Genomic DNA, 23,625 nt, shown 5'->3' on the forward strand with positions numbered 1-23,625 from the left:
GGGTTGGTATGTTAATAGAAGAGTGAATGGGTGGGATCGGTATGTTAAGCTAAGGGTGAATGGGTGGGCTTGGTATGTTAATATTAGATTCAACTTTATTGTCATTGTGCCTAGTACAGATACAAAGCCAATGAAATGCAGTTAGCATTTGACCAGAAATGCAAAGAATGGTGTTATTTACAAAGTAACTGCGAATAAAAAGTAAATGCTACAGCACACAAATATAAAAGTACTGAGACAGTACAATATGGGTGCAATACTGCTTAGCGCTGTGATGTGAGGTTCAGCAGGGTCACAGCCTCAGGGAAGAAGCTCTTCCTGTGCCTGCTGGTGCGGGAGAGGAGGCTCCTGTAGCACCTACTGAATGGGAGGAGAGTGTAAAGGCCATGGTTAGGGTGGGATGCATCCTTGATAATTCTTCTCGTCCTGCCCAGGCAGCATTTATGGTAGATGTTCTCAATGGTGGGCAATTGGGTGCCGATAATCCACTGAGCAGTTTTCACCACACGCTGGAGTGCTTTGCAGTCCGATACGGGACAATTGCCATACCACACTGAGATGCAGTTGGTGAGTATGCTCTCAATGGTACAGCAGTAAAAGTCTGTCAGTATCCTGGAACAGAGGTGAGCTTTTTTGATGCTCCGCAGGAAATAAAGGCGCTGTTGATATGAGTGAATGGGCATGTTCGATGTTAATATAAGGATAAATGGGCGGATTCAATATGTTAATATACAGGTTGAATGGGCAGGGTTAGTATGTTAATATATGGGTGAATAGGTGGGGTCGATATAAGGGTGATTGGCTGGGGTTGGTATGTTAATATAAGGGTGAATAGGTGGGACCGGTATGCTAATACAGGGGTCCCCAACCTTCTTTGCACCACGGACTGGTTTAATATTGACAATATTCTTGGGGACCGGCTGACCAGGGGGCGGTGTTAATCATGACTGGAATATAGGTGATAAGTCAACTATAAGTCACTTATAAGTGGCTAATACACTCAATTTCGTTTCTAAAAGGGTTATCTAATGAATTTAATATTAAATACACAGTGCATATTTTCCTCGCATGAGTATAGTGATAAGTCACTTATAAGTCAGTAGCATCATAACATTTTAAGTAACGTTTGGATATTAAACACACAGTGCATATTTTCCTCGTATGAACATATAAGATCATTGCAACACACCAATATTGCTAAATCAGTGGGAGCCCTGGGCTTATTTCCCTGCAACAAGACAGTGCCATCGAGGGGTGATGGGAGACAGCGATACCGAAGGGGTTCCTTATGTCCAGTCTATTCTGCAATTTAGTTTTCGTTGCATTCATTGCAGAAAACTCTGCTTCACAGCAATATGATGTTGGAAATGGAAGCAACATTTTCAGTGCTTTCATGGCTATCTCAGGATATTCAGCCTTGACTTTGATCCAGAATGTCAGCAGAGATGTTACGTCAAACATACTTTTCAGCCCACCATCACCTGCAAGCTTGAGGAGTTGATCTTATCCCGCGCTGACAAGGATGATTCACCGGGGACATTCACAAATGGGTCACGGACCCATTCCTTTGCACGTCTTGGGTCACTGATGACCTCGCGTGCATAATGACCTCGCGTGCGTTCAAGTTCAACAGTGGGCGTGACAGGGAGTGAGGAAGGGTGCAGCTGACTCATATCGTTACATATCGCTAAATGATATAGTTTCCTCATGGCCCAGTAGCACAGGCTCCGTGGCCCAGTACCGGTCCGTGGCCCGGTGGTTCGGGACAACTGTGCTAATATAAGGGTGAATGGGTGGGGTCGGTATGCTAATATAAGGGTGAAAGGGTGGGGTCAATATGTTAATATAAGGGTGAATGTGTGGGTTCGGTATGCTAATATAAGGGTGAATGGGTGGGGTCGGTATGTTAATATAAGGGTAAATGGGTGGGGTCGGTATGCTAATATAAGGGTGAATGGGTGGGTCGGTATGCTAATATATGGGTGGGGTCGGTATGCTAATATAAGGGTGAATGAGTGGGGTCGGTATGTTAATATGGGTGAATGAATGGGTGGGGTCGGTATGTTAATATAAGGGTGAATGGGTGGGATAGGTATGCTAATACAAGGGTGAATGGGTGGGGTCAATATAAGGGTGAATGGGTGGGGTCGGTATGCTACTATAAGGGTGAATGGGTGGGGTCGGTATGTTAATATAAGGGTGAATGGGTGGGGTCGGTATGTTAATATAAGGGTGAATGGGTGGGTCGGTATGCTAATATATGGGTGGGGTCGGTATGTTAATATAAGGGTGAATGGGTGGGGTCGGTATGCTAATATATGGGTGGGGTCGGTATGCTAATATAAGGGTGAATGGGTGGGGTCGATATAAGGGTGAATGGGTGGGGTCGGTATGCTAATATAAGGGTAAATGGGTGGGGTCGGTATGCTAATATATGGGTGGGATCGGTATGCTGATATAAGGGTGAATGAGTGGGGTCGGTATGTTAATATGGGTGAATGGGTGGGATCGGTATGCTGATATAAGGGTGAATGAGTGGGGTCGGTATGTTAATATGGGTGAATGGGTGGGGTCGGTATGTTAATATAAGGGTGAATGGGTGGGGTCGGTATGCTAATATAAGAGCGAATGGGTGGGCTCGGTATGTTAATATAAGGTGAATGGGTGGGGTCGGTATGTTAATATAAGGGTGAATGGATGGGATCAGTATGCTAATATAAGGGTGAATGGGTGGGATCGGTATGCTAATATAAGGGTGAATGGGTGGGTATAAGGGTGAATGGGTGAGGTCGGTATGTTAATATAAGGGTGAATGGGTGGGATCGGTATGTTAATATGTGAATGGGTGGGGTCGGTATGCTAATATAAGGGTGAATGGGTGGGGTCGGTATGCTAATATAAGGGTGAATGGGTGGGATCGGTATGTTAATATGTGAATGGGTGGGGTCGGTATGTTAATATAAGGGTGAATGGGTGGGATCGGTATGCTAATATAAGGGTGAATGGGTGGGATTGGTATGTTAATATAAGGGTGAATGGATGGGATCAGTATGCTAATATAAGGGTGAATGGGTGGGATCGGTATGCTAATATAAGGGTGAATGGGTGGGATCGGTATATGGGTGAGGTCGGTATGTTAATATAAGGGTGAATGGGTGGGATCGGTATATTAATATGTGTGAATGGGTGGGGTCGGTATGTTAATACAAGGGTGAATGGGTGGGGTCGGTATGCTAATATAAGGTGAATGGGTGGGATCGGTATGCTAATATAAGGGTGAATGAGTGGGGTCGGTATGCTAATATGTGAATGGGTGGGATCGGTATGCTAATATAAGGGTGAATGGGTGGGATTGGTATGTTAATATAAGGGTGAATGGATGGGATCAGTATGCTAATATAAGGGTGAATGGGTGGGATCGGTATGCTAATATAAGGGTGAATGGGTGGGATCGGTATAAGGGTGAATGGGTGAGGTCGGTATGTTAATATAAGGGTGAATGGGTGGGATCGGTATATTAATATGTGTGAATGGGTGGGGTCGGTATGTTAATACAAGGGTGAATGGGTGGGGTCGGTATGCTAATATAAGGTGAATGGGTGGGATCGGTATGCTAATATAAGGGTGAATGAGTGGGGTCGGTATGCTAATATGTGAATGGGTGGGATCGGTATGCTAATATAAGGGTGAATGGGTGGGATCGGTATTCTAATATAAGGGTGAATGGGTGGGGTCGGTATGTTAATATAAGGGTGAATGGGTGGGGTCGGTATGCTATAAGGGTGAATGGGTGGGGTCGGTATGTTAATATAAGGGTGAATGGGTGGGGTCGGTATGCTAATATAAGGGAGAATGGGTGGGGTTGGTATGTTAATATGTGAATGGGTGGGGTCGGTATGCTAATATAAGAGTGAATGGGTGGGGTCGGTATGTTAATATAAGGGTGAATGGGTGGGGTCGGTATGTTAATATAAGGGTGAATGGGTGGGGTCGGTATGCTAATATAAGGGTGAATGGGTGGGGTCGGTATGCTAATATAAGGGTGAATGGGTGGGATCGGTATGCTAATATAAGGGTGAATGGGTGGGATCGGTATGCTAATATAAGGGTGAATGGGTGGGGTCGGTATGCTAATATAAGGGTGAATGGGTGGGGTCGGTATGCTAATATAAGGGTGAATGGGTGGGATCGGTATGCTAATATAAGGGTGAATGGGTGGGATCGGTATGCTAATATAAGGGTGAATGCGTGGGGTCGGTATGTTAATATAAGGGTGAATGGGTGGGATCGGTATGCTAATATAAGGGTGAATGGGTGGGGTCGGTATGCTAATATAAGGGTGAATGGGTGGGATCGGTATGCTAATATAAGGGTGAATGGGTGGGGTCGGTATGCTAATATAAGGGTGAATGCGTGGGGTCGGTATGTTAATATAAGGGTGAATGGGTGGGGTCGGTATGCTAATATAAGGGTGAATGGGTGGGATCGGTATGTTAATATAAGGGTGAATGGGTGGGGTCGGTATGCTAATATAAGGGTGAATGGGTGGGGTCGGTATGCTAATATAAGGGTGAATGGGTGGGATCGGTATGCTAATATAAGGGTGAATGGGTGGGGTCGGTATGCTAATATAAGGGTGAATGCGTGGGGTCGGTATGCTAATACCCGACTGATACCAACAGAGGGCGGCTCCACAATTGCTCAACGGCAGTGGTTGGTGACCGGATTGGCGCATGAGCAGTGGTTGTACCCGTGTGCACATGCGCACTACCGTCAGTTGTGTGGCGGCGGGGGAGGAGGTGGAGTGTTCGTGAAGCATCTCTATTGAGTGCACTAGCGAGACCGAAGCTGACTGAGCCACCGGTTTGTCGCTGCTTGTCAGGGAGAGGCCGCCACCCAAGTCACATGTAGTAGCGGAGGGAGTTGTTACCGGAACATGAGGCCGCAGCAGTGGGTACGGTCGCCTTGCCTCACTGCTGGGTACCCTCGTTCGGTTGAGGGCGGAACGGGGTTGTGTTAGGGCCGTGTCGGCGGGCTGGGAAGAGGCGAGGCCTCGCCGTGGTCGCGGTTGACCCCAACCTGCCTGCTGTGAGCCGCCGCCGGGTTGCCCAGAGCTGGGAGCGGCTGACGAGGTATGCGAGTGGCGTGGAGGAGATGCTCCTACCTATGGAGGCGACACTCGGACGGTGTGGATGGGGATGAGGGACAGCCGCGACCCATCTTCATTAGGAAATTATTTAGCTCCGTTCGATGTAGTTCGTTTCTGGCTAATAAGCTGGCTGTGTTATCGTGTGATGTATTGAGCACACTTCGGGCACTTTCATGGCTCAGCATTAGTAGAAATTGTGGAAAGAATGATGTGGTTCGATTATATAGAGTTCCTTTGGTTAATCATTAGAGAGGCTTTGGTCGTCTTAATATTGTGTTCTGGGGTATCCAGATTCACTGAATTTTCTGTTGTATGGGTTGTAACATTGTAAGTGAACCATCCTAAAGACAAAGGGGTTTAGCAGGGTTTTGTTTATACCAGTATTGATTTATTGTGTTTTATTAAGTGCTGAAGTAACTTTCTAAAGCAGATAATTCTACTGATTAAGTGGCAATGATAGGTTCCCTCTGCATGGGTCCTCAATCCTTGATATCATCAACTATACTCTTAAGTCCAATAGGTACCATTTCCACAAATTGTCAAATTCCTTGAACCAGATCAAGTCTCTGATGTTGATTTCCCAAATTTCTAGCTGTTCGTTCAGGAATGTAAGGATGATTTGTTGCCTTGTTTTTCCAAAAATGGAACTGCCTATTACTAGTCATGCCATAGATTACTGAAATATTGTCTGATGACCTTTCTACCTCTTTGATTAAAATTTTCCCTTTTGGTCCGCTGTCCGAACCTCCTTGTGTTACTCTGGCAATTTTCTTACAGCATTTCTGTGGTATGTAATTAAATGTCTAATTTAATTTTTACCTTATTTATTCAGAAGATTTTCATTCCACGGTCTCTAGACCCCCCCCCCACCCCCCAATATCCTGCCTCTACTTCCTTCTCACAATCTTGGTAGATGTGTTATTTCAGCCAGCCCTCATCTTTCAGAACTTGTATCTCCCTTCCTTTATTCTTTGCCATTGGAGGCCCAACCACTTTCCACTTATCTCTGATGCCCTTGCCTTTTGGCCCTTTGATAGCTTCCCAGGCCCAGTGGTTCATCTTCACTAGTAACATCTAGTTACTCATGGTTGAGTGGAGAAAGGACAGAAGCAGGTGCCTTGGCCTACTGAGTCAACACTGACTATCAGCCACCCTAGTTACACTGGTCCTATATTAATCCTTAGTAATTCCGGCCCCCCCCCCCAAAAGATTCTGGCACTCACTGACATAAGGGGCAGCTTACACTGGGCAATGAAACTACCAACCAGCACAATTTTGGGATGTGGCTGGAAACCAGAGCATCCAGTGGAAATCCATATGGTCACAGGGAGAATGTGCAGACACCACACACAGTACCTGAGGTTAGCATTGGACCTGTGCCTCTGCCATCGTGAGGTAGCAGCTCTACTAAATGTATCACTGTGCGCCTTCGTCCCACACCAGGATGCTGTGAGAGTTCTTCACCACCTCCTTCAACAGAAACCAAACAAGTCTCTTCCTCATTTACGTAGCTGAGTGTTCTTCTGTAGCAGAGTACAGCAAGCAACGGGCCAACGCCCCACCGTGTCTGCACTGACTGGGATGTCAGTCTAACTAGGCCCATTTGCCTGTATGTGGTCCGTATCTCTTCATTCCCCATCTGTCCTTAAAGTGTTGCCATCATTATGTGCTTTATTACCTCCCCAGGCAGCATGTTCTCGGTATCTATCACTCTCTGCATTTAAAAATACACTTGGCTCAAAAATTTCTTTTAAACTTGTCCCCTTCTCCCCTTAAACCCATGCCCTATAATATTTGATATTTCCACCCTGGCACAAAGACTCTGGCTCTAAAAATTCCAAATCCCATTAAGTCCTATCCTAAAAAATCTTTGATATAATGCATACCAGTCTAATTTCCTGGGTACAAAGGAACAGCGTGCTCTTCTCTTGTTTTCTGCGAACTCACCTTTGGCTAAAGATCTCGGTCAAGGCTTTGGCTATCTCTTCCCTTGCCTCTCACAATATCCAGGGATATGCCCTGGGGACTAATTCAACTTAATACTTTTCAAGACATCCAGCACCAACATTTTAATCTTGACATGACCTGGAATATCAACATACACCTCCCTGATTTCATTACCATCCATACCCTTCCCTTTGGTGAATACCAATGCAAAGTAGTCATTTGGGACCTTGCATTGAAATTTTCCTTCAACACTCACTTCCTCCATATCAAAAGTGTAGCTGTAGGAACTCAAATTAGCCCAAACTGTTTATTTATCGTTAAAGGATATTTAAAACCGTTCTGGTTTCAGCCCACTCAGGCGTCCTCCCTTGCCGCTTTGTGGTCCACTGATTTTGCTCATTGTATTATCATTTTGCTTGCCAATTTACACTCTGCTGCTTTCAAGTTCAAGTCGCTTTTATTATCATTTCAACCATAACTGCTGATACAGTACACAGTAAAAATGAAACAATGATCCTCCAGGACCATGGTGCTACCTAAAACAACACAAAACTACACTAGACTACGTGAAACAACACAAAACTACATTAGACTTCAGGCCTACACGGGACTACTAAAAAAAAACAGTGTAAGACAGTACAATAATTAATAAACAAGACAATAGGCACAGAAAGGACAAATTATATTGTAATGTAAATGTAAACAATGTTTTAGGAGGAATTAAGAAAGAAATAAGCAAAAATTGTAAAGGGAGTGGAGTGGTGTTCAATTGAGTGTGTGTGTGTAGGTTGGTGTCAGACTAGACTCTGGGAATTGAGGAGTCTAATGGTTTGGAAGAAGAAACTGTTACACAGTCTGGTCGTGAGAGCCCGAATGCTTTGGTACCTTTTGCCAGCTGGCAGGAGGGAGAAGAGTTTGTATGAGGGGTGCATGGGGTCCTTCACAATGCCATTAGCTTTGCGGATGCAGTGTGTGGTGTAAATGTCTGTAATGGCGGGAAGAGAGACCCGGATGATCCCTTCAGCTGACCTCACTATCTGCTGCAGATGGTCCTTATCTGACTCCACCTTCATCTCAAGGGATAAGTTTGGGGTCAATGTCCATTTCAAGCCCAATGGCATCCACAGTTGTCTTGATTTGTCTGCTTCCACCAGTTTCCTGTAAGAATTTTTTCTTTTCTGCATTTCTCCAGCTCTGTGTGTCTGTTTTGATGATAAAACTTTCCACACTAGCACTTGAGTTGTTTTCCTTTCTCCTAAACAATGGGTTCCCCTCTAATTTGGTTGGCAGTGATCTCATTTGAAACTCTTCCATTTCCTGAACTTCTGCTTTCACCTCTTCCTCCCAGGTAGAATGAGGAAAGGAATCCTCTTGTCCAGGCTTATATAAGGGGAAACATGATGGGAGTAAATGTTTGCTTTACCAATTCAGGTGCTTTTATGGGTTGCAAAGATTAGCATTGTGCCATCTTGGTGGGCAAGTCACTTACCTGTAACTTCTGTTCTGAAGATTTCATTCCAAATGTAGTTGATCAGTGTTTAAAGGACTTTCTTTAATGAAATCAATTCTTGAACTCATGTTTTAAGAAATGACTTCTGCCATTTTTTAAAATGCTGTTTGTTTTTCTCTTTGCAGCACATACACAATTGCAGTCTACAGTGAATTAAGAAAGTTGACCTGCTTCCTTTTTCCTATGAAGGCCGTTTGTCAATAAAACAGAAAATGCTCCCAGGGGTTGGCGTGTTTGGGACAGGGAGTACTGCACGGGTTTTGGTCCCACTGTTGCGTGCTGAAGGCTTCACCATTGAGGCACTCTGGGGAAGAACGGAGGAAGAAGCTAAGCAGCTGGCCGAGGAAATGAACATTTCCTTCTACACAAGCCGGACTGACGACGTTTTGCTCCACCAGGATGTGGATCTGATCTGTATCAATATTCCTCCACCTCTTACATGTCAGATTGCTGCCAAGGCATTAGGTATGGTATTTCCTTCTAATGTAAGGAAAATCCTGATGATTATGATGTCATCCTGAGATTTTAAGACTTTAAAAATTGCTACTGTAGTGTTCCTCAATGAGTATGTGAATAAAATCTAGTGAGTTGAAATATTGCAGATGCTAAATCGTAAAAGCTTATTCGTGTTTTTTCTGATCAGGAGGTGGCAAGCTGTTGGCAATTTTGCAATTCCTATTTACAGGTGACCTCAGAGTTCCAACCATTTGGGTAATGGAAATTTGCCCTTACTAAATTCACAAGTCACTAACCAAAAAATTTGAGACACCAAACAAAAACTGCCCTATGGGATGCGAGTTGGGGGTTAAAAAAAAAAATGAATAAACAGTTTTTCTCAACCTGAGTTTCTTGACGCAGGCACAGATGATGCAGTTTATCTTTACTGAAAATCGCAAGGCAGACCATTTACTGGAAACACAACAGCCTTGGTGATTGGGGTTGCCTGTTTAGTACTGTTGCTGAAAATCACCTTGTGACCCTTTCATTACCCCTTTTATCAGATCATGTCTCGAATTATGTATTTCAACACTGTGGCTTGATATCTGTTTATGCTTGTATCATGTTTGTTTTGTGTGCCCCAGGACAAACAAAGTATTGGGTGCAGACAACACTCACACTAAATTAAAGTTTTAAGAAATAATTTACTACTTTCATTGGCATAGCAAGTATAGCCACATGCTGTTGGTAAATTGACAACAGATGAATGCAGCATTCGTTTCAAGAGGTCTAGATTACAAGAGCAGGGATGTGATGCTGAGGCTTTATAAGGCACTGGTGAGGACTCTCCTTGAGTATTGTGAACAGTTTTGGGCTCCTCATCTCAGAAAAAAATGTGCTGGCGTTGGAGAGGGTTCAGAAGAGGTTCACAAGGATGATTCTGGGAAAGAAAGGGTTATCATACAAGGAACGTTTGATAGCTCTGGGTCTGTACTTGCTGGAATCTAGAAGGATGAGGAGGGGAATCTCATTGAAATTTCTTTAGCCAGAGGGTGGTGAATTTGTGGAATTTATTATCGCATGCAGCTGTGGAGGCCAGGTCATTGGGTGTATTTAAGGCAGAGCTTGATCAGTTCTAGATTGGACATGGCATCAAAGGTTATGGGGAGAAAGCTGGGGAGTGGGGCTGAGGAGGAGGGGGGAAAGGATCAGCCATGATTGAGTGGTAGAGCAGACTCAATGGGCCAAATGGCCTAATTTTGCTCCTATGTCTTATGGTCTAAAATGGCATGCAGATTACAGTATAGATCTAGTGTAGAAGAGCTGCTGCTACAGAGCTGCAGTGACTTGGATTCCAGTCCAGAAGGATCTCAACCCCTGAAATATTGCTTATCTATTTCCTTCAACAGATACTGCCTAATTCGCTGAGTTCTTCCAGCTTTTTCTTTTGTTGCTCCAGATTCCAGCATTTGCAGTCTCTCGTGTCTCCTGGGCTCAAATCTGACCTTTGGTCCTGTCTATGTGGAGTTTCCATGTTCTCTATGATCACATGGGTTCTCCTGGGTGCTTTTGGTTTCTTCCCACATCCCAAAGATGTGCGGAGAGTTGGGTTAATTGACCACTTTAAATTACCCCAGGAGACGATGAGTGGCAGAATGTGGGATGTGATGAAATAATGTAGTTGATGAGAATGTGGAAGGAATAGAGAAGGATCACTCTGAAAATAAGTGTCTGGTGGTCAGTGAGATTTCAGAGGGCGGAGAGGCCCATTTCCATACTATTTCTCCCTTTTCCTGTAATCATTAGTATTACAGAACTTGGGAACACGTGAAAGATAGATGAAGGAAGGTTAGAAATGTGAACAGTAACAAAGCAAGGGTGTTGGGGAAGGCTTTCAAAATGACTCCCATGTGTAGATTCAAGAAAGTGAGAACACATAGAAGGCTTGAATGAGTGGAGCAATGAGTGAATGCTGGCCCCTGGCTAATGGACAGAGTACATGGAGGGATATTTAGGACCAAATAATGATTTGCAATTGAATTCTGCGAAGAGAAAGTGTATATTGACTAAATGGAAATGTAACTGGGGAAATGGGTTTAAAATTGTGATGTAGGTGATCATATTTTGAAAGTTGGGTTTCATGTATGGTGTGAATTTTTGCTTCATATGTGTCTGTTGGTGCTCAGTGACAATTGTCAACTTTAACAGAACTCCTAAACAATGTTAGACTCAATATGATCAAACTTCAAGTAGGAGGGACAAAATTAGGAGTCGACATGTTGAATTTCAGCTGGCAGACATGCTACTGATCAGTTTGAAAAGTAAACACATCTATTTACATGAAGGAGTGACCTTTGTAAGTACTTTTGTAAGAACAGTTTATAATCAATATAATGTCTACATCTTTAACACTGCTATAAGAACTATTTTCCCATCGACTATAAAGGCTAGGAATCTACACTTAATGTATTTCCTAATATTTGTACAAGAATAAATTCAGCTGAAATGCATGTAGCCTTTTAAATTATTGGAAATCTTTTTACATTTATGAATGGGCAGTGAACAGCATTTACCACACTCTGCACATTCTTGCGTTTTATTGGCATTGCATGTAATGCCTTTAGATTAAATTTTGAAAAGTATAACTTTAAAGTAGACCAATTGGCAAGTAGCTTGGCCTTTTTTTAATTTTGAAAAGTATCATTTTGAGTTTCAAAGTAAAAGTTGAGTTTATTGTCATGTATAAGTACAGATCAATGAAAAGCTTGCAGCAGCATCACAGACACTGCTCGTTAAGGACTATCCTTGATTACAGTGAAAACCAGATTAATTTGGTCTGCACATAATGCTTTATCGAGGTAGACAGTGAAAATTTAAATCGTACAGTTATAGAACTGACACTTTATAAATGATAAATATTACTGAACATGTTCTGGTGTTTTTGAATATGAAATTACATTTGGATTGCATGGGGGAAGAGTTTAAAGGAAGTGAGTGGGTGTATTGGAACATTTTGCACACAGTTCCTGAAGCGACGTTGGATTGTGCGTAATTAGGCACCTGGCAAGATCCAATAAAAAGAAGTTAGGTTTAAGTGGAACGGCCATTGTGTGATGGACCAGTGTTAGTCGGGGTTTGAGTCTTTGGCAAGGAGAGGCGTAGGTAGATTTTTTTTTCATCTTTTAATCTTCAGTGGGGAACATTCCACTATCCAGGTAGGATAGTGGAATGTTTCTCCTGCTGTATGTGGGATAGCAGTGAAACCTCTGGTACCCCTGACAACTACATCTGCAAGAAGTGCATCCAGCTGCAACTTTTAAGAGGACTGTTAAGGAGTTGGAACTGGATGAACTCCAGATCGTTCGGGAGGCTGAAGGGTTGATACACAGGACATACAGGGAGGTAGCTACATCCAAGGTACAGGACATAGGTAATTGGGTGACTGCTTGTGGCCGTTTCCCTCGATAGTCACAGTCATACTTTATTGATCCCCGGGGAAATTGGTTTTCGTTACAGTTGCACCATAAATTATTAAATGGTAGTAAAACCATAAATACTTAAATAATAATATGTAAAATATGCCAGGAAATAAGTCCAGGACCAGCCTGTTGGCTCAGGGTGTCTGATCCTCCAAGGGAGGAGTTGTAAAGTTTGATGGCCACTGGCAGAAATGACTTCCTATGACGCTCAGTGTTGCACCTCAGTGGAATGAGTCTCTGGCTGAATGTACTCCTGTGCCCACCCAGTACATTATGCAGTGGATGGGAGACATTGCCCAAGATGGCATGCAACTTGGACAGCATCCTCTTTTCAGACACCAGAGTCAGAGAGTCCAGTTCCATCCCCACAACATCACTGGCCTTACGAATGAGTTTGTTGATTCTGTAAGTGTCTGCTACCCTCAGCCTGCTGCCCCAGCACACAGCAGCAAGAGGCATATCACTTTGGATACTGTTTGGATGACCAAGCAGAGGTAAGCCACAGTGGTCAGGTCTCTGGTACTGAGTCTGCCTTTGTGGCTCAGACGGGAAGTGGGGGCAGGGGTGAAGAGTTGAGCTGTAATGATAGGGGATTTGTTGGGTAGGGGAACAGAAAGGAGATTCTGTGAATGAGAACAAGATTCCCAGATGGTATGTTTTCTCCTGGGTGCCAGGCAGGGTCAAGGACATCTCACATGGAGTCCACAGCATTCTTAAGTGGGAAGCTGAACAGCCAGAGGTTGTGGTCCATGTTGGTACAAATGACAGCGTTATTTTGGGGGGGGAGGGTGGAGATGAGGTCTGCGAAATGTATTCAGGGAGTTAGGTGCAAAGTTAAACGACAGGACTTATAGGGTTGTGATCTCAGAATTGCTACCTGTGCCATGTGCTAGTGAGGCCAGAAATAAGATCATACAGTTTAAAAGGTGTTTGAGGAGATGATGCAGGAGGGAGGGCTTCATATTTTTGGATCGTTGGACTCTCCTCCAGGGAAGATAGGACCTATACAGAACATATGGTTTGCACCTAAACTGGAGAGGGACTAATATCCTAGCAGGAAGGTTTGCTAGTGCTGCATGGGGGATGCAAACCAGGGCATCAGAACAGATAGTAGAGTGGTTGGGGAGGTGCTGTTAAACCTACGTACAAAGTCAGGAATCAAAGGGTTGAGCGTGGCGGGACTAATGTTCAGAGCTGCATATACCAGAAGTTTTTTCAGATTTATAAAGTGTGAACAAGAGGCGAGAGTAGATATTGGACTGTTGAAAAACGATGCTAGAGAGATAGTAATGGGGCAACAAAATAGCAGATGAACTGATTAAGTATTTTGCATTGGGCTTCACTGTGGAAGGCACTAGCAGTATGGTGACAGTTCCATGTGTCGGGCTTGAAGTGTGTAAAGTTAGCAAAACTAGAGAGAAAGTTCTTGGGGAAACTGAAAGGCCTGTAGTCACCTGGACCAGATGGTGTACACCCCAAAGTTCTGAAAGGGATGGCTGAAGAGATTAGTAATGATCTTTCAAGCATCATTCGATTCTGGAATGGTTCCAGAAGACTGGGGAAAATTGCACTCTACTCTTCAAGAGGGGAGAAAGGTAGAAGAAAGGAAACTATAGGCCAGTTAGTCTAACTGGGAAGATATTGGTGTCATTTATTAAGGATGAGGTCTCAGGGTACTTGGAGGCACATGATAAAATAGGCTGTCGTCAGCATGATTTCCTCGAGGGAAAATCTTGCCTGCCAAATCTGTTGGAATTCTTTAAAGAAGTAACAAGCAGGACGGACAAAGGAGAATCGGTTGTTGTTGTGTACTTGGATTTACGGAGAAGATTCTAGCATGAATAAAGCAGTAGCTGATAAGCAGCAGATAAAGAGTAGGAGTAAAGGGAGCCTTTTTGGACTGTCTGCTGGTAACTAGTGTTCCACAGAGGTCTCTGTCGGGACCGATTCATTTTAATGTTACATGGAAGTGATTTGGATGGCGGAATTGATGGCTTTGATGCAAAGTTTGCAGACGATATGAAGATAGCTGGAGGGGCAGGTAGTTTTGAGGAAGTAGAGAGGCTACAGAAGGGCTTAGACAGATTAGGAGAATGGGCAAAGAAATGACAGATGGAATAGTGTTGGGAAATGTACAGTCATGCATTTTGGTGAAAGAAATGAAAGGGTTGACTATTTTCTAAATGGAGGGAATACTAAAATCTGAGGGACAAAGGGACTTGGGAGCCTTGTGCAGGATTCTCTAAAGGTTAATTTGCAGGTTGAGTCTGGTGAGGAGGGCAAATGTGATGTTAGCATTCATTTCAAGAGGACTAGAATATAAAAGCAAGGATGTAATGTTGAGACTTTATCAAACACTGGTGAGACCTCACATGGAGTACTGTGAGCAGGTTTAGACCCCTTATCTTAGAAAGGATGTGCTGAAACTAGAGAGGGTTAAAGGAGGTTTGCAAAAAGATTCCAGGTTTGTATGGCTTGTCATATGAAGAGCATGTGATGGCTTTGGGCCTGTATTCACTAGAATTCAGAAGAATGAGGGGTGACCTCATTGAAACCTATCGAATGGTAAGGCCTTGATAGAGTGGATGTGGAGAGGATGTTTCCTATGCTGGGAGAGTCTAAGACCAGAGGACACAGCCTCAGAATAGAGGGGCATCCTTTTAGAATGGAGATGAGGAGGAATTTTTTTTAACCAGAGAGTGGTGAATCTGTGGAATTGTTTGCCACAGGCAGCAGTGAAGTCTTTATGTATATTTAAGGCAGAGGTTGATAGATTCTAGATTGGTCAGGGCGTGAAGGGATATGGGGGTGTGGGGAGGGTGGCAGGAGATTATGGCTGAGAGGAAAATTAGGTCAGCCATGATTAAATGGAGCAGACTCGATAGGCCAAATGGCCTAATTCTGCTCCAATATTTGTATTTCAATGAAAGAAATATTGTAGGAAAGGCGGTGGAGCTTAGGGTATGGATCAACATTTGAAATTATGACATTGTAGTCATTAGTGAGACTTGTTGCAGGAGGGGCAAGACTGGCAGCTCAGTGTTCTTGGGTTCCATTGTTTTAGTCATAACAGAGCAGGAGGCAGTAAAGGCATGACATTACTAATCAGGGAAAATGCCATGGCAGTGCTCAGACAGGACAGGCTAGAGAGCTCATTTAGTGAAAATTTATGCTTAGAAGTGAGGAATTAAAAAGCATGACCGTGGTAATGGGATTATATTATAGATGGACCGTTAGTCCACAGGATTTATAGGAGCAAATCTGTAGAGATTGCAGACTGTTGCAAGGTTGTGATAGTAGGTGATTTTAACTTTCCACTTATTGATTGGGACTCCCATGCTGTAAAGGGAATAGATGGGAAAGAGATTGTCAAATGTGTTCAGAAAAGATTCTTTCTACAGTACATAGAAGTCTCAACTAGAGGGAAAGTGATACTGGAACAGTGATACTAGAAACAGCATAATGCAAGTAACTCATTAAGTCTTAATTGTTTTCATTCTAAGACTTAATGAGTTACTTGCATTATGCTGTTTCTTTTGAGCTATGGCTTAATGCTGTTAGCCGCTGTATTAATGTTGTATATCCTTCCACATCGAAATGCAATGTGCCTTTCCCTACACTTCAGCTGTTGTTAGATGCACATTTGAGGAAGAGGAAGGAATGTAAGAGGTGAGCAAGTTTTTCATGACCTTTTAGCTCCAGTTTCCTGTTGGATTCAAGTCCTTTCCCTTAAGATTCCAAAGTTATTGTTTCAATTCAAGTATGTTGTTTAATTTGATTTATTTATGCTGTGACATGTTTCTCATATTCAATAGAATGATATAAGTGGTGAAAGTTCAGTAAGATAATCAAATGTGAAATCTGATGTAAGGGTTGTAAATAAGTTCCTGTGATTTATAAACAAAGCAACGACTTTGACATTGTGCTGTGAGTTTGATAGACTGGATATATAGTACTGTACTGGTTTATGCTTTCAGTTGTTAGACCAATTGGCAGCAAAAACATCCTGTAGCTTCATTGAAGAGAAGTAGTAACTGGTATTCTTAATAATAGGAATTACTGAGGAATATATAATTTATTACTTATTTCCAATTAGGCCAGTTGCACATGTAATCAAAGATCCCTGTATTGCAGATTGGGACGGCTCCATTTTAATCTTTGATTTCAAATACTGGTCTACCTTGGTTAATGCTCTGTTCCTGGTCTAACTGCTAACAAACTTCTGCTACAACAAAGAATTTAATTTTAATTTTGTTTGTAGTAATTGAGGTTACATAGCACTTTTGGAAATTGACCTTATTTTGGGGGGAAAAAAAGTGAATGTCAGTAATATTTGTGTATTCATCAGGTGAATGGGAAAGAGTATTAAAAGCTGTTTAAAATGGTTGGAGGTTGGGGGAGTTCTTGAAAATCTGCACTTGTCCATATATGCAAATGGCCATTGGATGAATGACTTGTTCATTTCATATGTTTCAGCCTCAGGCTATCAATTTTCTAGATCATCAATCATGACAGTAAAAGTTAGAGTTTATTGTATCCTCACTTTAAATTTTCACACAAGGAAACGAGAGAATACCTTACCGAATCTATCATTTAAATAGTCACTAAAATTTTTAAATCATTTACAATTGTACTTTCCGTATCCTCCTCAAAACTGAATATTGCAATGCTGCCTAGCTTGTGGCAACTAAGTTGGTTCTCTTGCCAAATGGTCTTCCTCACTCTACTGCCTGTTACACCGTTGGCATTTAGGGCAGCAATGAAGGTCTTCCCATCTCTGGTGGCGTTCAGGGCTTCCTTCATTGTGTCCACAGTCGGTTTTCACCATCTTACAAGTTCCGGGTGGAGACTCATGAATACTGTTGCATTCAGATGTAGAAGGATTCCTCTTTGCTCTTTTTGTAGGAGTTTTGTTTTACCATCAGGGTTGTTGGCCCTGAACTGAACCCCCAAACCTGGAGGGCCAGTGGACCACTCAGTCTGGCCTCTAGTCTTTGATCTGTTTGGCATGGGTAACCCTACCAAGAGCCAAAGCATAAAGCCCTGACCCCAACCAACTTAGCTCCCTGGGTCATTGAGGCACGCAATCCTTCAAACCCTATGGCAAGGTGGTGTGGTCCTCTCAAAAGGGCCTTCTGCCCACCTTCCATTTATTCATTCAAAGCTGTTTGCATTTCTGTAGCTCCTTACCCTAGAAAAGTATCCCAAACAGTAGCTACCTGTGTGAGTTTCAAGTTTTGTTTGAGAATCAGAGGGCCAAAGAGGGAAGAACAGAAGAAATGAAAGGGTCTGAGAAATCTGTAGTTCTATATTTTTTGGCTATGTGTAGAGCAGATGAAGTTACTACTTTTTTTCTTTCCTGGAAGTTTGTCAGTATATGATGTGATTTTTCAAAAGTTCCACAAGAGCAGATATCGTTACTTTGATTGTGAATGGAGGAATTGCAGTGGAATTTTCTAGAAAGAATGCGGAAGGGTCTATGTTTTGAGTTCATAATTTTGTACAAAGGCCTATTAATTCTGAAGTGAGACCTTTGCAACAATATATTTCTGTTAAGTTAAAATCACCAACTCCTAATAGAATTAGATTTTTTTTTATACAAAGTTGCAAAGCCTGTTACTAATTCAGAATTGTTGAGCTGTAATAGGAATAAAAATAAATGGAGGAAGGAAACCCTGAGGGAGAGTTTTTTCTGGTTGATTTATGACGTGTAAATGTTCTTTCAGACGCCTTTTCCAAAAAAGGGTACCACTTTGGAGCGAGTAACTTAATTGTCTGACCAGTCATTCGTCAACCAATAATGGCATATTGGCTGCATGACATATTGATATCCTGCCTGGGTTTTTAAAAATGTAATTGTAATTTATTTTTGAACAATGCATTGTTACACTATTCTGTTTGTCACCATCTAATTGATTCTTCGCTTTTATAGTGGAATTTCCTTGTGAGATCTTGCCTGTAAATTTGCAAATTGAATTGTTTCTGTCCTCTTAGGTAGGTACATGGAGCACAGAAAAATAGAGGGCTATGTGCTTGGGAAATTCTAGGCAGTTTCTTGAGTAAGTTACATGGTCAGCACAGCATTGTGGGCCGAAGGGCCTGTAATGGGCTGTAGATTTCTGTTTCTGCTAATAGTTACAAACAATATTTTGAATTTGATGGAAGCAGGATCTGGAAAGATGCTTTTATTTAGAAGGTTGTTCGGATGTTGACCTAAGATGTTAGGCTGGTATTATCTTTGGGTTGGTGGAGAGAAGGGAGTTGATTTCTATACAAGTTTCCTGAGTTGGCCCTGGATTACCATTTTTAATTTGAAAAATCTCTTAACTATTTCAGGTTGTTTTCTGGGTTGCTGTGTTTCTATTGTGCCTTCAGTGCCTATCCCAATTTAACATTAACAGTTGATATGAGATTTCCTGTTGTAGAGGCATGCAGCAGACCAATAGTACTTGTAATTTATAGCACTTTTTGATTGTATTCTTGCAATTAAATGGAATGAAGTGACACTTTGTTACTTCTGAGGGACAAAGAAGGATAAACAATTTTTTAATCACTTGGGTGGGACAAATTTGTATTTCACCTTGTGTTGATTCTTTATTGAAACTTAAAGCATTAAAGGAAAACATAATGCTGCAGAAATGGTGGATTCTTCGGCACCTGGCTTAATTAATCTGCATACTCTCCTGTTCCATCCATCTGAAGTCAACACTTGAGAGCCTATAGGCGTGGCATCATCAATCTACTCAGTTATTATGTTGAAACTATGGGTACAGACAGCAGCATTGTGCTGTTTCACTCTGATCTGAAACCCCCTTCTCCATTTTGTGTTGTAAAAAAATTGTTCTTGTCTGCATCTGTGGGTAACATGTACAGGAAAAGAAATGGCCTGACTGTAATCTGCAGCTTAATTTATACTGGGAAGATTCGATTTTCATAATGCGCTTAAGTGTCCTTTTAAAAATAATTCTCAAAGCCACATCTTCCTTCCTCACCAATTTAATTGTCGATTATTTGCTTTTACCAGGTTCTGCTGAGGAGATATTAAATCCTTGTGCCTTCTGTGTCTGTTCCAAGTATACAGTATATTCCTTCATGAACATCTACTCTAATATCCACTTCCCTTCATATGCCTTTCAACCTCTGTGTCTACCATCTCCTTTGTTTTCCTTAAACCTCACTCCTGCTTTAAAATCTTTCTTTTACTAATCAGCTTTGCATTCTTTTTTTTCCCACCAGCTTTTTCTGACCTATATGTAATTATATTATTAGTCCTACAATGCAATCTATCTCTATCTATGCCTCACTAATTGTATTTCTGTGTGGTTTGTATCCACTTTCAATATAGATAGTTCATAAGGATTTAAAAGCTTAATTGTGAAATGTATTAACATGCTTTGCATGAATTAGTTTCCAATCATTATTTATAGTTGTGTTTAATCTTTAAATGGTATGTGCAACCAGTGGTATTCATAATTCTTACGTTTTTCTTTATTCTTTGTCTGTATAAAAGGTATTGGAAAGAACGTAATCTGTGAAAAAGCTGCCACTTCAGCAGATGCCTTTAAAATGGTGAAAGCAGCTCGTTACTATCCTAAGCTGATGAGTATTGTTGATAATGTCCTTCGGTTCCTGCCAGCATTTATCAAAATGAAACAACTAATTGAAGAAGGCTACATTGGTAATGTCATGATCTGTGATGTACGTGTTTATTGGGGCAGTCTTCTCAGCAGCAAGTACAATTGGATTTGTGATGAGCTGATGGGTGGAGGTGGGCTTCACACAATGGGCACCTACATTGTGGATCTTTTGACTCACTTGACCAATAAGAGAGCTGAGAAGGTCCATGGTCTCTTGAAAACCTTTGTGAAGCAAAATGACAACATCCATGGGATTCGGCATGTCACCAGTGATGATTTCTGCTTCTTCCAGATGTTAATGAATGGAGGTGTATGTAGCACAGTTACACTCAACTTTAATATGCCTGGCCCATTTATTCACGAAGTCATGGTTGTGGGATCTGCGGGACGTTTGGTTGCTCGTGGCACAGACCTGTATGGCCAGAGAAACACCACCTTCAAAGAGGAGCTGCTATTTGCTGACACCATGTTGGTAAATGCAGTTGGTGTGCTGGAGAAAGCATTTGGTGATATTCCTCTCTTGTATTTGAAGGGCATTGTTTACATGGTGCAAGCCTTGAGTAAGTCTTTTAAAGATCAGGAGGATCGGCGCACTTGGGCTCACAAGCCAGTTTCAATGGCTGCTTCATTTGAAGATGGTCTTTATATGCAAAGCGTTGTGGATGCTATTAAGAGATCCAGCAGATCTGGAGAATGGGAAGTCATTGCTGTGATAGCAGAAGAACCTGACTCCAATCAGAATTTATGTGATGCCTTGCAACGTAATAATCTATAATAAACAGCGCAGTGTTGTAATACAAGGAACAGTTCCATCAAGATCAATTCAAACTAATCTTATTTTGGGGTACCAAAAGTTGTTTTTTTTAGTTGTGCTCTTACTGTGTGCATTTTTTTTGTTGATTGCTGCTCTTGTTTCCAAGTCTTGTGTGGAATCACCATATTCTGCTTTTTTAAATATTCTCATTTTTGATTTCCTTTCAACATATTTAACATTAGTTGACATTCAAAGAATGAAAACTTCCAGATGTAGTATGAGTTTGGTGATTCCTAACTTCACCTGAATGTAGATATTATGTATTCAACACTGCAAGATCAAAATTTACTCGGGCAAAATATTTAAAAATCAAACGAGGGTTCCGGTGGTAAGATGACGCAATTGTGGCTGATTGTATATTATGCATTTACCTGTTTTCAGTGTTGCTTGACTGCATGCATTTTAGTTTGTTATTCCATGACAAATGCAACATCAACTTGCAAATTTCCTTGTTCTGATTGTTGAAACTGCATACATAATTAATATTATGCTGAATATAGCTCCACGTTACAAATGCAAGTTTGCTGAGACTGAATAATTCTGTGGTTCACAGACAAAATGGATCCTGACCTTGGCATCGGTATGTGACGCCTCTGGTGTAGAGTTTCCTTTAAGGATATCCGTTAGTCATTTTTTTTAAGAGACAGAGTTCTCTGTCCAATTACTTTAGTTAGTTCGGTTAGCATATTCAGAGATTTTCAAATTCTTCTGGCATGAAATACTTAAAATCAGTTGGCTTTTACACTAAATTTTGATAAGTGAAGTAGGACTCTGAAGGTATGCAGTCATTCATAGGGGATGGGGAAGGGGGAAAGGTTGAAGCTGATGGTGACTGGCATCTATACACCATTCCCATCTTTAGTGAAATACAAACCAGATGTCCAAACACTAATCTGTCCAGTTGATAGCCATTTTTTTTCTCTTTTACTCTTGTGATCATCTCATAGCAGTACATTCTTTAATATTTTAGCAATTACAAAAAAATTGTTAAATGTTTACAAACTGGTGTTTCTGTTCAGATTTTTATTTTGTGAAGCTGGCTGCTGATAGGACTGCAAGTAAAATAAATAATAAGCAGCAGATTACATATATAAATATTTTATTTTCAAACTTGTAAGAGATTGGTGTATGAAAGCCTCATTAGAATTGGGTGCTACAGGGTGTGGCATTCTCATTCAATGATTCAGAATGTATATCCTGTATTCAATTTGCATTGCAAAAATGGCTGGAATGTTTTTGTGATGTGATTTTTCTTCTTCCCCGCTTTGTTAAATGGAAAATTAGTAAGTATAATTTGTTTTATGGACCTGCAGGTCTTACCTTTTAAATCCAAGTTGTACAATATTTTTGGCATAGTTTTTAAAAGAAAATTAAATTTAGTTTTCCAAACTTTGTATATGTTGATTACATATTTATTATGGTATTAAGTGACTTTTATTAAATCATGTTTGTTTGGCAGGACTTTTCAAGATGGGGAGTGAATTGGTGTTCAAGCATACAGCTAGGTTGTTTAATTGAATAGGTGCAGAGGATAGGTTACCTATAGATATTTATTTTTTGTTAAAAATTCAGATGTGGTTATTTATATTAAGGTTTTTTGAATTTATAGGGGCTCAGATTAAACTTGATTTCCTATGTGAAATGCTTAAAAGTTTATTTAACAATTTTATGAATGTATTTGTAGTAACTTTGTAATATATAGGTTTGGGGAAATAGGTTGGTGTCCATATGTCATTTATATTTGACTGGTTTTATTATATAAAAATGATTTGTAATCAATAATATGGTTATGGACTCAAAACTGTTCATTGGGATCCATTGGTCATGTTTAAGCAGAAAACAAACTGACAAAACTATGTCTGTATTTGTTTTGAATGTTCTGTATCTAGGGAAGACAGCATATGCTGTTTTGGGAAATGTGCCTGTTACATATTCTGTCTCAAGTTCGAGTATTCCATTAAAATTTGAAAATTTCTGAGCCAGTAGTCTATTTACTTTGTGGGAAAATAATAAAAATATTGCATTTTAAAACTAATATTTTGGTTATTTTGGTTTTTCTTTTAGTTGCTACAAAAATCATTCAAGGGTGTTGTATTTTGTTGACAAATTCACAAATAATGCAACATTGTAGTTTTTAGTATGACCTTCAGTCTTGGATAAGTACACGTTGCTAGGATATTATAGCCATTATGGAAACATGACAAAGGGACAGACAGGACTTACATTCTTGGGTACAGGAGTTTTAGTCTGGGTAGAGCTGGAGGAAGAGAAGAGGGAGTTATATTTTTTGAATAAGGGGAATGTCGCAGCAGTAATCAGATGAAATTATTGAAGGATCATCCAGTGAAGACTTGTGAGTGGAACTGAGAAATAAGAAAGGGATGATCACATTGGGGCTGTACTATAGGCCCCCAATTAGTCAACAGAAATTAGAAGAACAAATATGCAAAGAGATTGTAAGAATAATAGGTTTATCTTATTTGGGGATTTTAATTTTCATAGACTGGGGCTGCTAAGTTAAAGCCTTAGATGGAGTCAAATCTAAGTGGGTTCTGGAAACTTGGGCAATGTTTAGAGGGGTCTACTAAGGAGAGGGAAAAGCTTGACCTACACGTGGGTAATAGGGTAGGGCAAATGACTGAGATTACAGT

General features: G+C 41.3%; 1 protein-coding gene across 3 annotated transcripts; it reads left to right on the forward strand.

Annotated features, from left to right (window-relative positions):
• Nucleotides 1-4,790: 4,790 nt before the first annotated feature.
• Nucleotides 4,791-22,974, forward strand: LOC134356142 (glucose-fructose oxidoreductase domain-containing protein 2-like). 3 transcript variants are annotated; one of them, XM_063066794.1, is made up of 3 exons: nt 4,791-5,132; nt 8,732-9,071; nt 20,034-22,974. In XM_063066794.1, the coding sequence occupies exons 2-3, from the start codon at nt 8,819-8,821 to the stop codon at nt 20,933-20,935; spliced, it is 1,155 nt and encodes a 384-aa protein (XP_062922864.1). In that variant the 5' UTR covers nt 4,791-5,132; nt 8,732-8,818; the 3' UTR covers nt 20,936-22,974. The 3 variants fall into 3 exon arrangements, with proteins under 3 accessions (XP_062922864.1, XP_062922866.1, XP_062922867.1); XM_063066796.1 differs by having other exon boundaries at nt 4,791-4,954; XM_063066797.1 differs by lacking the exon at nt 4,791-5,132 and adding an exon at nt 7,622-8,256.
• Nucleotides 22,975-23,625: the final 651 nt, after the last annotated feature.

The sequence above is a fragment of the Mobula hypostoma genome, chromosome 14, assembly GCF_963921235.1.
Source record: "Mobula hypostoma chromosome 14, sMobHyp1.1, whole genome shotgun sequence".
Classification (NCBI taxonomy): domain Eukaryota; kingdom Metazoa; phylum Chordata; class Chondrichthyes; order Myliobatiformes; family Myliobatidae; genus Mobula; species Mobula hypostoma.

Coding starts and splice junctions, on each gene's coding strand:
- LOC134356142 (XM_063066794.1), top strand. CDS start 8,819: ATGCTCCCAGGGGTTGGCGTGTTTGGGACAGGGAGTACTGCACGGGTT. Junction 9,072..20,033: donor GATTGCTGCCAAGGCATTAG/GTATGGTATTTC, acceptor TCTGTATAAAAG/GTATTGGAAAGAACGTAATC.